Below are 16,133 nucleotides of genomic sequence, written 5' to 3' on the forward strand. Positions count from 1 at the left end.
GGAGCACAGAGTAGCGAGCACACTGATGATGACAAGTAGAATGACATGTTACTAGTCCTAATCCTCATGAATTCAATAAAACTTAAGTAAATACGTGAATAAATTGAGTTCACCTGTCAGCTGTCAGTTTACAAATGATATCTCAGAGTGAGCGATTCCTCTGATTGTAACAGTTATTTTGGCAAGTTATAAATCAATGAGTCTGATAGTCGTAGCACCCATAAAAAGCACTATTTCAATATTCAGGAATAACACTGCATAATGAATGCACTTGTGCTTTTCTGAGGACTACGTGAATGAACAAATTATGTTCATACTGGTCCATAGAGATAATACGGCACCTCTGTAAGCACCTCTATAAGTCAATAGATTCCTTTTCTTGGTCTTTTACGTGTTTGTTTCTGTGAATCACCACAAAGAGCCACCAGTCAGCAGGTGAATTTGTACTCGCGAGGGGCTCCGCAAGTATCATTTATGGTAAATATGAGCGTCTAGATGGCAAGATTGAGGCTCGTTTATGAGTGTACAAATGCAGGTGGACTGTCACCATTAAAAGAATGCGACCTGAAGATGTGCGTGCACACGTTTTTCAAAATCCGACGATTTTTGGCATGCACATTTTCAGCTTTTGTTAGTACTCCCAGTTTGAGTTTGAGCTGACATACTTCTTATGGTGTCAAGCTGAATCTTGCTTTACACAGTTGAGATTCTAGCCAAAGCTGGGCGAAATGTATGTTTTTAGTGTAACAATAGGGAACTGGTAAAGCTTCAAATAATGTGCTGTCCTATAGTTGTGATATTCTAGTTATACACTGAATAATACATTTGAGCAGTAGGGCTGTACAGTGTGGATATTAGGCAAAGAAAATTGGTTGTAGTCCTAATATTTATTCTCTATATTAATACACTGTTTAATGACCTCAACGCTGTAACATAGGACCACAGCCCTGTTGCCATCTAAGCAGTAATACTGATACTTTCATAGCCCGAGTACAATCATCTGCAACTTTTCATCTACAGTTAATCAGCTGTTGTAAAAGTGACAAATACTCAATGGAAAATGGATGACAGATTTACCCATTTTAAAAGTTATTTAACCTATTTAGGAAATAGGCTTTTGTTACTAACAGGAGCCTGACTTTGCTGCTACCTCCGACACCCAAACTACTTTACTGTGTACTGTAACTATCGGGGCTTGTGGTGGGGGCAAGTAAAATCACAATAAAAGGCATCCATTACTTCTCTCTGCGGCTATGTCGGTCATTCATGTGTCTCTAATCGCTGTAATAATGCAGTTGGGCAAAGAGCAGCTCGAACTGTCAGCAATCAGTGAAAACAATATCAGAAATCTATTATAAAGGGAAAAACCTCAAACTAAATTCTCCTCTATAGCTGCATGTCACAGATAGGTGAAAAAAATAGCCATCCTGTTCACATTTTGTTCTTATACCAATTGTTTTAGAGAATAACTATTTAACTCTTTTCCTTCTTAGATATGAGGAACGGAGTGTCATCAAACAAGCAAAATGCTTAACAACATCATCGACAGACATCACTGCCTTGTCTGCGATCAACGATTTCCTCTCTTGTATCCTTTTTCTCGTTAAAGCCTGTCTGCAACAGAAGGTGGTGAAGTCGGGACCGCACTGATGCTGACAAAGTGAACCTCTCCTATACGCTCGGAGCATGTGGTGCGAAAACTTCCATGAAAACCACAACAATCTCATAAAGTCTTCACATGTTGCCTCAGGACTTCCACTGCAGATTTTCACCATTAAGCATTTAGATGTCTTTAATTTTTTTTGGAACGTCTGCATTCCAACCCCTTGTTAGGGTTTAGAGTGTACTTACTTACCAATAAATCCAGCGACGTTGTGTTGAAATGAGTTAGATCTTGTCTAGAAGGATTTTGCACCACTTTGCTTTCTAAGTGAAGACTAAGTGAAAATGAGTATGCAGGGATAACATGAGAAAATGTCCTTTCCTTTAAATATACTTGAAGCGGTCTTTTTTTTAAGTTGCATTGATTTATGTCATATTTAAAAACAAAATGCTGTGGACATCATGCAACTCACACAAATGTCTGTGAAATGACTCTACATGCACATGACATAGAATTGCACGAAATAAATAGAATCGGCTTCCTGAATTAGATTTTTTTTTGTCGTGAAAACCCTGATATGGGAAAATAAAACTTAACAAATGAGTTTTTAAACTTGCAGGCAGCTTCACTTCACCGTCACTTTCAGAACGCTGCTTTCTGGATATAAAGTGTTCTTCGAAAAATAAACAAACATTTAACTTCTCTTAGCAGTTTTTTCAGACATTGTGTTGGTGTGCGGTTCAGATCGTTCCATTCAAGTATTGGACATGAACAGAGGCATGGTTGCCTCGGTGCTTCCTGACGCCCACAGCAGAGCCATCCACTGCGTCACACAGAACAAGGTTAGTCCATTTAGATGCTCCTGAAGAATTCAAATTCTTCATGTTCATTATTCAATTATTCATTACATGTTGTGTAATCCGAGTCATGTTTACTCAGTACCATGGTGTCAGTTATCAAACCATACCCTATGGCCAGTAATTGAAAGACAATGGGCATCAAAAAGTAAACCTTGGTTTCATATAATATGATAGGCTGTACTTCATTTGTGACAGCCTTCTACTCTGCAAGTAACTGTGTAAATTTATGGTGATTCTGCTGTATTTCTGCTGAATTCACTTCTAACTTCCCCTGATAAAAGCTTAGTGGGAAGGTGAAACCAAACCTTAGACCCAACAAGGGATTGTTTTTTTTTGTTTTTTTTACTTGTCTTTTACGCTTGCTGCCTAGCTTTGCTAATTTAAACTCGAGGAAGCTTCGTGGTGCTGTGGTTAACTCTTTGGCTGACCAGCAAATCAGCAACGGCTGGCTGACTTTGAGAAGTTTTCAAGTTCCCTCAGTGCTTACATGAACTTTCTGTGGGTGCTCCACCACAGTCCAAAGACACACATTATAGAACTTATTTGATTATTCAGTGTTAGCTGTCAACAGAGCTTTTAAATGGAAAGTGATCCCTGATCTGCAGCCCACACCCTCCTGTTCTGCCTCTCATGTAAAAGACAAAAACAGGCTGTTCAGAGGAGTGGAAGCGATATGTCGTCCAGAGACCCAACCACAGGAATATCAATAAAACCGCACAAATTAATTTGTTTTCAATCAACCAACACATATTTTCCACTAATTGTACTGCAGTAGTCTGAACAAGTTGAACTAATAACATGGTTTTCAATAAGCACACAATAGAACATTGTACTAACAAGATGTCAGAAATGGAAACGTTTTCCTAGTCCTTTTTGCACAAGCTGTGGACTAACAGCTGAAACTGCAACATTACCAGAGAACACAGACACACAAGTTTAGGAGTCCACATTAACCATTTTTATCTGCTTGGAGGCCTCCCAGAGCCTAATTCTGATTTCCTCTAAAGCAGTCGTCTTTGACTTTATGTCCCCGTCTATATCAGTGGATTATAGATTATGAAACAAGAATAACCTACAGTACCAGTCAAAACTTCCATTGTTATATAGCTCAGGGTGCTCCACTGCTGCTTAGATATTTTTTTCCTCAATCTTAAATTATTGTATTGAGCTAATTTTACTTGAATTATACTTCATTAAACCCCAAAATGGAATTATATTGTTGCCGTATTTTTTGTCACGATAGGCAGAGAAAACCTCCTGTTCCAGTCCTTATTGCTGAATAGCTGAAGAGGCCTCTGAGTGATGACACTTCGTTGTTTAATCATTTTGTACATTTGTAGTTTGACTCAAATATATGAAAACCTCTTATCTTTGTGAATGGATAGAGGCAGAGACATTCCATCACTTCACCCGCAGACTGATTGACATGTAGAACTAACCCACGGAGCAAAAAAAAATGTACTTGGCTTGGCATAACATTACATAACACTTTAATGAGTGTTGTTTTTTTTTTGTGCGAGTTACATAAGGCACAGATTGTCTTTGAGGGAATGAAAACGTTACTTTGTGGTTTTAATAAAAAAAAGGTCATGGTTTAAAAAATGTCTTGGTTAAACAAGTTTCCATTACAGCCAGACAGGACGTGTTATCATCAGCATCCTTCGTCTTGAATGCGGGTCCTCTCTGCATCAGGATTAAGAATCCCATAGGGCCTATGGCATCGCCTATGCCCTGCCATCGCCATAGGCGATCGTGCAGGAGGACAGTCTGTGCTAGATGACGGCCTCGGAGTAATGGTGTTCCATGTAATGATGTAGGGTTTAAGTGGTCTTACTCACGTCGTCGTCTTGGGCAGATGTGGACATAGATTGCTTGTGTCTTACAAGTACACGTTTCTGGTATGTATCTCAGTGAGAGGATCCTGTGATATCATCACACACATATATATACACATATACACTATTGCCATAAGTATTCAGTCCCTTCCATGGCCACAGGTGTATAAATTCAAGCACCTAGGCATGCAGACTGCTTCTACAAACATTTGTGAAAGAATGGGTCGCTCTCAGGAGCTCAGTGAATTCCACCTGTGCAACAAGTCCAGTCGTGAAAATTCCTCGCTGCTAAATAGTCCACGGTCAAATGTCAGTGGTATTATAGGGTTGATCTACTACTGTAGACAACAAAGCAAGGCTGCTCAATTTCTCCATTGATAAAATAAATTCACAACCCTACAACATAAAAATTCATGTAGAATATAGCATATACTTTGTTGTCTACAGTAGTAGATCAACCCTCATCTTACATTGAAGCTCCCAGATCAAGGAAGTGACGTCAACGCAGCTTTAGATGTTCGGCCAATATCGGAAAAACTTCGGGTGGGCTACTTGGCTGGATGTCACAGTTCAAATGACCATAGGGTGAATCTACTCCGAACCATCCCTTTAAACCCTGTTGATTAAGAATGGGATGTCACTTAAATTCATATGCGTGTAAAGGCAGATGAACGAATACTTTTGGCCATATAGTGTATATATATATATATATATGCAGCTTTGTAATAGGAACAAAACTACTCTTTTCCTTTAAAAAAAAGTGTGGAAATGAAGATTCCTCATAAATGCTTATATATATTTTTTGGGAATACAGAGAAGTGTGAATTTGGTCATGAGGAAGCCTTGTGCTCAGTGACCCTTGACTTCTGCGTGTTTACCTTGCATGCTTGACACTCGACCAGCTTGGATTGGCTGGAAACACTGCAGCAACTGGCTTGGATTTAATGCATTAACCCATTCAGCAGCGATTCACTGCTGCACACAGCTGACTATACTCCATTTGGCCAGATGGGCCTATTCTTTGTCCCGTCAGCTTTTGTGTGCCATACACAGTGGAAAGCCTGTGGTGTGTTGTTTCAGCTCAGCTATTGCATCAATGAGGTGTTCTTTGCCTAAGTGCCCTCGGGCCTTTGGATGTCGTAGGGTTAGTATTCGCAGATCAGAGGGATTGCCCCTGTCTGGACACTGCAAGCATAACTTCACATTTCCCTCCCCTCTTGCTTTGTCGTCCCAAGGCAGTACAAACCTCAGGAACTGCTGCCTGAGGTGCAGCTTTTCCTACTTGAAATTTCCATTGCCTCCTCTGCAAAATTCACCTGGAACTCATCAGACGAGAGAACTTCTCGGAAAATGGAACTGGAAATGCCCTCTCAGGCTCTCGTTCTCACACTCTTCATGGAAATCTAAACAAAAAGCACCCCTACTGCTGCACTTCCCATCTCACTCACACGTTTAACTAAATCATCTGATAACTTGGCTTGGAAGACATATATGGAATTTATGTGTGGATGTTAAGTGGAAACTCTACCTTTCCCAGTGTGTTACGCAAAGGATTGAAAGTGACAAAGAAAAATTTATAGCAATTTTGCTTCCATTCCAGACTTCTTTTTTGCTCCAATGTGTTTACATTGTTTTAAATGTCACTTTCTGATTGCAGGAAATAGGAGAAAATACTACCTGGAATAAAGCCCTGTCTCCTTTCAAATTGAGACACTGTGTAAAGTATAAATACAAAATGGTGTAAACAAGAGGCTGCGAAAAGTTGCAAATCCATCGTGAACCATCTCTGATACTTATGATCATAATGGTTACAAAATAATGCTATTCAAAGTCTTGAAGAATATTTGTTACTTCGTGATCCTCTAGATCCTCTTGCCGCTTTTCTGTTAACCAGGAACAGAAGTGAAAAGTAATAGAAATGACTACAAATGTCAGACCCTCCTAATGTGCTGAATTATAAGTAGACATTCCTCTGTTATGGAAATCACTGCATGGGCTCAGGAACACTTCTCAAAACCATTGTTTGTGAATAAAGTTTACTGCGTTATCCATAAATCGAAGTGAAATCTCTACCGTGAATTACAAAAAATACACAAACGGATCCACAAATGCCGACTCCTTCTTTGGGCTGGAACTATTTTAAGATGGTTTGAGGTGAAATGGAAAAAAAATCTCCTGTGGTCTCATTTAGATTTAGTTTCTTCTTCTTTTTTCTTTTTTTTTTATTACAAAGCCAGCATTAATGAAGCAGTTTGGGGTGCGTAGTGCGAGGTTGTCTGAGCAACATTTGTGTGCTGTCATCCAGCTAACGACCATGAAAGGCCTTGATTATTACAGCAAGACATTGCCAAACCTAATTCTGCACATGTTACATCAGCATGGCGTAGAGGTCTGGGGGCAAATCGAAATTAGGAAATGGAAACCCAATATCAAGCTAAAATGAGGAAAAATGTTTTGCTTTACAGCAATTGATCCCCTTAGTTCTCAAATACCAACCGGGTGCAACATGCCTTTTTTCCAGCTTTTTGAAACATTTTGCTGATCAAAAAAATCAGTTTTTTGGTGAGATTTCAGGATAGAACAAAGAGATCAACATTTGATATGTTGTCTTTGTACCAATTACAATTAAATGTAGGCTTCCAATGGTCTGCACGTCGTTGCACCCTGCTTTTACTTTCAACTTATTTGATGTTCTCACATTTTTTTTGAAAAAGGGTAAAACTATACAAACTTTACAAATACGTAGTAGCAGAGAATTCCAGCAGTGAATTACCAGGGAGGCTGATTCATGATCAATTTCAGTCAAGCATCTTTTGATTAAAACAGCTTTGTTTGTTGTTTGTTTCCTAAAGGGTTCCACATTCAGCACGCAGGCTCCAGATTCATACAACCTTTTCCTCACCAGCGCAGTCACAGATGGTGTGAAGATTTGGGATCTACGCACGCTGAGGTTTGTACAAACACAAACTATTCTGTAAGATTTAGAAAACAAACATGGACTACACTTCCAACATCAAAGGCTTCACGTTTGTGCTACATCTGGAGTACTCTGGCAACAGAAAGAAATAATACTTTGTATAAGACTTTGTATATTTCCAACATTCGACATTTACATTTTTTATAACATTTTGAACTTGACTAATAGTAATGTCAAGAAAGTCTGGCACGTAATTTTGAAAATGTCTTTATCAAGAAAATATTTATTTTCTTTCACCAATTCACAATTTACAAACCCCGAATTCAAATTATTTTACAAGACACCTAACTTGTGGTGAGGCCTTTCACTGGTTATAGGTCCAATTAAGGAAGAAACCAATACTGTTTTTGCATTCTTTTGTTATTCTGGAGTGCACAAAATTACTTTATATTCAGACTATAGAATAATTTGTCCAACACAAGCATTCCTGATTTGATGAATTAGCTGGCAAATGATCAAATTCCAATGTACGAAACTGAGACGATTTCTATTTGGCACTTATTCACAGATGTCCTTAATAATTCATTTAGCCCATTTTTGGATCTCAGAATGTTCTTTTTGGCCAGCAGAGGACATTATTGAATATTGCATTCTTTCATGTCTGAGACTGCTTCCATATTAATCTCCCCAATCCCCAGACTCTGTCCAAACCTTATTCCTATCTGATAAATATTTGTTTCTGGGTCAACTTCTATTACCGAGAGCTTTGTTATCAGGCATCCCTCGGTAGATGCAGTTCCTCCGAGGTGAAACACATGCAGATGCATGGGAACAATAAGCCTTTTCATCTTTCCGGTGCTTCAGTTACGTTCAAGAAGCTAGTAGCAACTACAGAATGAGTTACAGCACTCCTAAATGATTGTTTCTCTTTATGTGTGAGCCTGGCAGCTAATGGAAGAAGTCAAGCTAGCTTTATTGCTGAGGTTTTTTTATATATAGTTTATTCATCACAGGAGAAATTCTGTTATCCTCCACAGTGGTGGTGATTTGTGAAGCATGAAGATAATTTATTTATGCCTACTTTTAACTGCTGTGATACTGTGAAATCAGACAGGAGTAAACTTAACTAGAATATAACGTAAGGCTTTTTCCTCTTTCAAGAGGAAATGTGACTGACAGGCAGAATGTGCCATTAACTCAAGTGAGAGCAGACATTCACTAAAAATAAGCAGTCATCTTCAGTTTAACAGCTACAGTTAAGTCAGATCATTTTTATCATCTCATGACATCAATAATTAAATTATCTTGTGACTGATGATGATCATGGTCATCGTGTAGTACAGCTCACGGGGTAGTGTTCTCGTTAGACCCACCGCTCCTTTGACAGAACCACTGGATTGGTTATTTTAAGTTTATTTATTCGAAGCCCCAGCCTTCACTCACCACTTATATTTCGAAATGATGTGTGCAGTGCTCCAGTTAGGGGAGGTTACACAAGCATTTAGCATGGTTTCAAATCAGATCCGCTCAAATACTGATTCTGAAGATGGAGAACAGATGGCAATCTGTTTCTTTTTAGTTCAGTGATGTAGTCCCCCTAAATTGAGTGGGCTTGATATAACTGATGAATGCCGGTTGTGCAATATTTTCTGTAAATAAATGCATCACTATTTATGATAAATCATATATAAGATGATACTAGAAAAAGCAGGCTTTCACCTGGATTGCTCTGACACAGTTACTGAACGATACTGGCAGCAACCATGATTAGTCTCCTGATTACCTCGATGACTGACACTGAATACCCAGGTGGATTCAGTAACCTCATAGGCTCCCACTTAGACGGATCAGCCCTTCTAATGCAGTCTGTGCAAGTCATCAGGAAAATTCCAGATAGTCATCACTCACGCAACACGGAGAATGTGTCTTTGTGGAACTCATGCCGGCATCTCCCCTTCTTCAGTCAAAGCACCACATCTACATTCTGACCCAGAAAAGCAGATGAGTGTTAGCTCTGACCAGTGGAAGGGATTTTTATGAGTACGGTGGTGACAGCCCATGTTGGCTCTGCTGCAGACTTGTTTAGATGTAGTGATGCCACTTTAGATTTGTCACTTGAATTGTTCAACATCTGTGGATACAGATGTGTCTGGACAAATACGTCTTACAAAACGGATCGTAAAAGCGTCTTTCACATCCTTCACTCAAAATTTTCCACCGTATCCTCATGCAAAACTATGGCTTATCTGGATTGTTTTTTTTTTTCTGCTTTGATTGGCTGATCTAAAAGTGATTCACGATGACCCATTTTCAAATGCACGCCAGCTCTTTTACTCAGTAAAAGTCTCTTGATACTACAATAAGGTGTAAAGATTTATTCAGCTTACATGGACGATATTTTGGAATGATTGGGGTCAAATGATGCTTTAGAATGCAGCAAAGCAAAAAAAGAAAAGAAATACCAATAAGCTGAATCTACTGCGATCGTGGACAAAGATTGTGTCCACTACATGAACAGGATGCCAAAAACTCACCGGTATTTCTATGGTCACCAGAGAATATGACCTACTTTTAGTTCTGTTTAATTACATTAGCATGTGTAGGTCAAAGACATTCTCTCACCAGATCCTGTCAAAGTGCTGCCCAGCCAATATGCCAGCCCATAAAGGTCCTCTAGCTTAGCTAGCTGTTGGCGGCATTGTAAAGACATTACATGCTTTTGCAAACCAAATGAAACGGCACAGAAGTTGCACGGGGGACCTATTCATCATTTACAACTCCTTCTTTCCTGTGTTTTGCTTGAGTCATGCTCAACTCCTTGTCCTTTGCGGCTTCAGATGTTTGTAAAATGTAAAGTGTGCACGATAGCATTCTCCTTCCCTTCCGTATGCTAATACTTTGTATCTTCAACAGATCACTTCGACATAAAAAGGACTACATTCATATAAAGAACACTTCCTCTTGTTTAATTTTTCCCCACTGTGTGCATCCCTTCCTCAGGTGTGTACGCCGCTATGAGAACCATCTCAATCGCTACCACTCGTGCTCTTCAGTCATCTCACCCTGCGGCCGGTTCATTGCCTCTGGCTCCGAGGATAAATGTGTAAGCTCTTACTCTCTGGGTTTCCTTGCGCAACCTCTATTCCAAAAAAGGTTGGGAATCTGGGAAAAATGTGACAATAACAGAATATAGGGACTTGCAAATCTCATAAATCAATTTTTCTACTCACAACAGAGTTACATGTCAAATGTAAGAAATTAGACCTTTTTGTATATCATAGACAATATAAGCTCAGCTTGATATAGATGGCAGCAAGAAGTCTAAAAACAAAATTGGGACAGGACCATGTTTGCAACTGTTTTAACAACAGTCTGTAAACATATGACCAGTTGCTAGACCAGAGGAATGTTCTGTGTGATTTTGTGATTTTAGTTGCTTAAGTATCCTGCGCCAAATTGTCCCAAATGGTCCCTTTTCTGTCCGGTCTGGAGGACATAGCGTCCGTGATTTCCAGGAGGAATTTCATGTTTGAATTAATCTGACCACAAAACAGTTTTCCACTTTGTTTCAGTCCATTTTGTCTGTATCAGTGTTCTTGTTTGCAGCAGATCTACTGCAAACGTCAGTCCTATTTTGTAAAACATCTTTTGCTCGGACAGCTTGTTCTGTGGACGGAGTAAAGGTTTGGGATGCGCTACCCATTCATTTGAAATTTTCCCTGCAAACTTCAACTCTTTTAAAAACAGCTGTGATTTTGATTAATTCGGCAACAAACTTGTACTCGTGTCTCGTAAAGATTCTTTCAAACTTTTTTGTTTTATTCAGCCCCGAGAAGATACAGTAGCATCTACTTTAGGCCCTGTAATACTTGCTTTTGGAATAGTTGTTCAGCTTATGTATGTTTGCGCCTGTCCCTATCAAATACATTTGAGAAGAATAAGTCATTTAAATGAGCTTTGGCCCACAGACGACGGTAGTGCGTCTGCATCGTGTTCACATTTGGCTTCTTTTTCTTTACATGATAGAGCTTTAACCTGCATTTGTGGATTGGCATGAAGAATTATGTTCACAGACAATACATTCTGGAAGTGTTCCTGAGCCCATGCTGTGATTTCCAAGAAATAGTAAAATGTCTTACTTATATTTTTTATGTTCTGTTGTAAAAAAAAAAAAAAAAAGAAAATGGCTTATGAGCTTTGTAAATCATTGCATTCTGTTCTTGTTTGCATTTTACACCGTGTCTTAACTTTTTTTTTGGAATTGGGATTGTACACTGCAGGCTTTATAAAACACATTTTTAAATGTACATGTACTTTATTTATACAGCCCTTTACAGACAATCCTTACGGTGTACCAAAGTGCTTTACAGCAGGTAATAAATAAGGAGAAGAATAATAAAAAACATATAAAAACAATAAAAAAAACTGTGAAAGCAATAAAATACAACAAAATCGAATAAGATAAAAGTGTCACCATACTACTGGGTATTAAAAGCAATCCTAAATAAGTAGGTTTTTAGCCTAGATTTGAAGAGGCCCAGATCAGAAATAATGATAATGATTACTATGATAATTTTCTATTTACAGAGGCGGTCCATGAAAGCTAATTGCTCTGTATATGATAGCTTGCATGTAATCCAAATGAAAAGAAATAAAAAAAACATAGTAAGGTCTTGAAATGGGACCTGTCATCTTGCACCTGTTCCTCGGTTTGCTTTTGCACTAAAAGTGAAAGACTGTTGATTCCTCCTTTCAGTTTACACTGGCTAAACTAAGACTATTAAGAAGTCTTGGCTTTTTCAAGAAATCCATGGTAACTACGCACAGTGTTGAAATGTCTTCTCACAAAAATATGTGCCTGATCACATATGTTATGCCCATTGCATTGTAATTTGGAATGGCTTTTCATACATCGGCCAAACCAAATGCCATCTCATATCTGTAATGTGGAACTTTTCGTCTGACTCTTGCAGGCAGTGTATAATCACACAAAGACTGTCCACTCATACCTAAAGTATGGTATATGCTAATTATAAGAAAAAGCAACAACACCAATGGTAATCTATCCTCACAGTTGATTGCATTTGTTCTCTCTACTCTATCCATTCCTCTGACTGCTGAATTTCCTTTTCTTCTGGAGCATCTGAAACCTTTCTTGGACAATCCAAATGTTTTTCCACTTTACTCCTAGTTGCTATGGCGTACTCCGTCTTTGTCACTTAGACTGCCACTCCTCAGCTCCAACGAATGTTAAACCCATCGCTGTCGGTGCCACAGAAGGATGCTCTGAAATAGATTGATACATTTGCTTCCAAAATTCATAATCAGTGTTGCGTGAGCTTGCATGAAAATGTGTTTTCATGTATATGAACAAATATTATACAGTGGGATTTATGTCATTTTGATTGCCACACTGTTGCAAAAGGTGTAGACAAGAACTTTCAACAGTAATTCTAAACTCACTGTGCACTTAATAAACCCTTTTATCCAGCTTCACTGGGTCTTTTTGATGTGCAAGATAGACCTCTCACATTAAATCCCCATTAAGATCTTGCCTACTCGTGTCTCCTAGGTGTCCTCCATATCTGCTCTCCCCCTGCTCCCTCTGATCCTCATCCTCTCAAATCTCCGCTCTGCCCCAGACTTTCAACTTCTCGTCTGGATTCCAGCACTTTCTTTTATCTTACACTGCAGGTTTCTAATATCCGGCTGCTGAACTTTTTCTCACAAGTTCAAACTGCCTCTACATTACAACTCACCGAAATTTCTAAAGGTCCAAGACAGCAGTGAGGTATCTTTATCAGTTTTGCCTCCATTTAAGGTGAGGACCGTTTGCTCTTGTCCCAGACATGTTTTATCTGGATTCAAGCCTTTTTCCAAAGAAATCATATTCAACATTCATGACAAGCAGAACTGTTTAATTGCTTTTCCAGATCGGGCACTTGCTTTCAAGATGTTTTCAGAGGACAGCCTCCCTTCTCCGTATCCATCTCTCTTTTCTTCTGGTGTATTAGTTTGTCAAAAGCAGTGGGATAATATATGCATGCTGCTACTTCTTATTAATTATGGGGTTTCAGCACAGCATGTACATTTTGGAGCATCTCTGTTGAGATCGGACCTTTCCAACTTTTCCTGGAAATTGGGAGAGTATATGTGGTGAGCTGCATCGTATTTATTTGTAGCTGCCCTGAGACTTCTGTAAGCCAGACACATTTGTACTTGTCTTAATATATCAAAAAGCCATCATGGAAAAAAGGAACATGAACACTCTGAAAGGACTCCCTAGATCATATTACACTTTTTCCAAAAAAAAAAAAAAAAACATAGGCCAAAAGCAGTCCTCATGGAATATGATTTCACTATCATCTATGCCAGCCTTTTCAGTATAAAACTGAAATATAGAACATATACTTTTACCTGCCTTTAAACCTTCTTATCATCAATAGCAGTTTTATAATGAACACGTACAGTCACGAATATCTGTTGATTCAGTTAAACCGCTCTGTGCCTCGGTTACTATTTATTCTGTATAAACTGACACGTCAGGACATACCTCTTATATCTAAGCTTTTTTTTCTTTTAGTCTTCCAAGCATCTAATGGCTCTTTTGGCTTCACGCACCTCATACGCCTAGGACACAATTCTGTCAAATCTTTTTCATGGCAACACAATACAAAACAGCTGCAGGAATCGGATGAGTCTTCGTCTCGTAACGAACATCGCACATCTGTTTTTATGCAAACACATTTATTTGGAAATTTACTGATTGTATCCGGAGTTTTAAAAGAAAAACTCAAACAAATGGTGATAACAACCTGACACCAAAGTACACAAATATGTGTGTTAATCGGCACGAGGCGTCTACTCAAGAGACCGTCATGGCCAAGTGCAAAATCTACATAGATCATTAACAAGGCTTACACAACCTCAAAGCTGGATAAAAAAGCAATATGCTTTATAAGCAATGGTGGATTAGGATAGTTAGTTGGCTTTCGTGACATGGAGTGCTCTGTACTTTGAGTGCTATGTGTAAAGCAAGTCTCAGTATGTATGCTGCTGACCCTGTTAGCTTTGGCATAATGGTTTCCTTTCATTTTTAAATAGTTCCTGGCACAAATATTGCGATATTCTATGAGTCAGATCACGGATATCATCAAGTGCTAAATCTCACAGTCTTGCCTTTCTTTGAGCATAGTTAAAAACTCCATGTGGTCACAAGGAAGTCTTGAATCAGCATTTTGATTTTAGCAGAAACCTGCGGCTGCTCTCGATCAAGGTGCAGAAGTGGAATTCTTCATTATTGACCCAAATGGGGTGAATAATGAATAATAAGGCCGACGTGCCAGTTGCCGTAGTTGTGCACAGCCTGTGGCATATCAATTGACTCTACTATTGTATCTGTTAATTGGAGTTCAAACTTGGCATACACAACAGGACAAGTACAAGGTTTTCCTTTCAGATTGAAGCCATCCCTAAAGCAAATCTGCATCTGTTTTGAGCAAGCTCTTCTTGTTCTCTATGAACTCCCATGTGTGTTGTATGTAATGAACCTTCTTTCCTTCTTTTTTTTGTCATGTCTCTTTGAGCCTTACATCTGTGCATTACTGCATTGTTACAGCTCATGCTGTTGTTCATGTGCCATCGATTTCAGGCCTACGTGTACGACATCCGCAGCAGCAGCTACCTCCATAAACTTCAGAGACACTCAGACACAGTTCTCAGCGTAGCTTTCAACCCTGCCACACCAGAGGTACAAATCTTTTTGCATATTTGTCTTTTGCATGTTCTTTTTTAGATACATCAAAAAGTCTCTAAATCTCTGTAGGATTCTAACCAGGTAATCTTTTTTTAAATGCAAATTCAGTAAATGTCTTAATGTCACATTCACAAATGGACAGCGTGCCGACAAAGCGAGATTGTCTGTCTCCTCCGATGTCATCCCAGTAGCACACACCTTAACACCCCAGGGTTCACCCTCTTCTCTCCACTCCCGATAATGCATGCAAGAATGGCATTTGCATGTACGCAAAGCTTGGTTAATGCTGCATACCGCAGGCAGACCTGAGTCTTCAAATATTCATTTTCCAAAAATTCATTTGGAGGTTGTTTTTTTAATGCAAAATCAAAAAACAGACACTTCAATTCCAGCTATTGTTAACTATCTAAAGCATCATAGAGAGGTAGAGGTAATGAAAAATAAAGTAATTTAAACACATCTTTTGGTATGTTCGGTTGTAAACAGGTCTGTACCACCTCTTCTGGCTCAGCACTCCAAGTATATGAGCAGAAGGAATGATGTCCTCAGGCTGAGGTCACATTGCCGAGCTTTGGGAGACCAATCCCTGTAGTTCAGGGTGGTTGGAATTTTATGTCAGAAACTTCACAGAATTTCTGCCAGTAGCCATGAAATACTGCAGTGAACCAACTGAACTATAATTAATCAGCTCAGCACATCACACTTATGGACTTCTTCTTGCTATTCTATACTAGCATCCCAGTAATTTCCCTCAGAAATCTTCATCAATGGTTTTATTTGGAACACTTAAAAGCAATTGGGCTCACTTAGGAAACATGTCAAAAAACACAGTAATATTCCAACCTGTGCAGGATGTCTCCTGAGACTCGTTTAGCCTCTTTTTGACCCAAGACACATGTTTTAAATCTGCACGACCATCCGTGTAACTCCATTCAGCTAAACTTTGCAGCACGACGGTACGTTCAGATTTCCAAGTCTGAATATGGAAACTTTGGTCCACAGCCATTTGCTGGCTGCAGTGATCTGCAGATTTTGAAGACACACTTCATCAGTCAGAGCATGCTTGTTCCACATCACTTCTCCTGCACATTCTGTTTTATTCAAGTATAATTTATTTTTTTCCCCCCATCACAGGTGTCAGGTTAATAGATTGAAATACTTG

The 16,133-nt window shown here is 39.1% G+C and overlaps 1 protein-coding gene across 2 annotated transcripts in view; it reads left to right on the forward strand.

Moving 5' to 3' along the window:
• wdr27 (WD repeat domain 27) overlaps positions 1–16,133 on the forward strand; it is a 42,570-nt gene that overhangs the window by 13,575 nt on the left and 12,862 nt on the right. Inside the window, exons 19-23 of one of the 2 annotated variants that reach the window (XM_075477458.1) lie at positions 1,494–1,588; positions 2,324–2,445; positions 7,151–7,248; positions 10,216–10,318; positions 14,867–14,965. In XM_075477458.1, coding sequence (XP_075333573.1) covers positions 1,494–1,588; positions 2,324–2,445; positions 7,151–7,248; positions 10,216–10,318; positions 14,867–14,965 — 517 coding nt within the window. The remainder of the gene's footprint in view (positions 1–1,493; positions 1,589–2,323; positions 2,446–7,150; positions 7,249–10,215; positions 10,319–14,866; positions 14,966–16,133) is intronic. The other variant, XM_075477467.1, reaches the window with a different exon arrangement.

The sequence above is a fragment of the Odontesthes bonariensis genome, chromosome 2 (genome assembly GCF_027942865.1).
Source record: "Odontesthes bonariensis isolate fOdoBon6 chromosome 2, fOdoBon6.hap1, whole genome shotgun sequence".
Taxonomy (NCBI): domain Eukaryota; kingdom Metazoa; phylum Chordata; class Actinopteri; order Atheriniformes; family Atherinopsidae; genus Odontesthes; species Odontesthes bonariensis.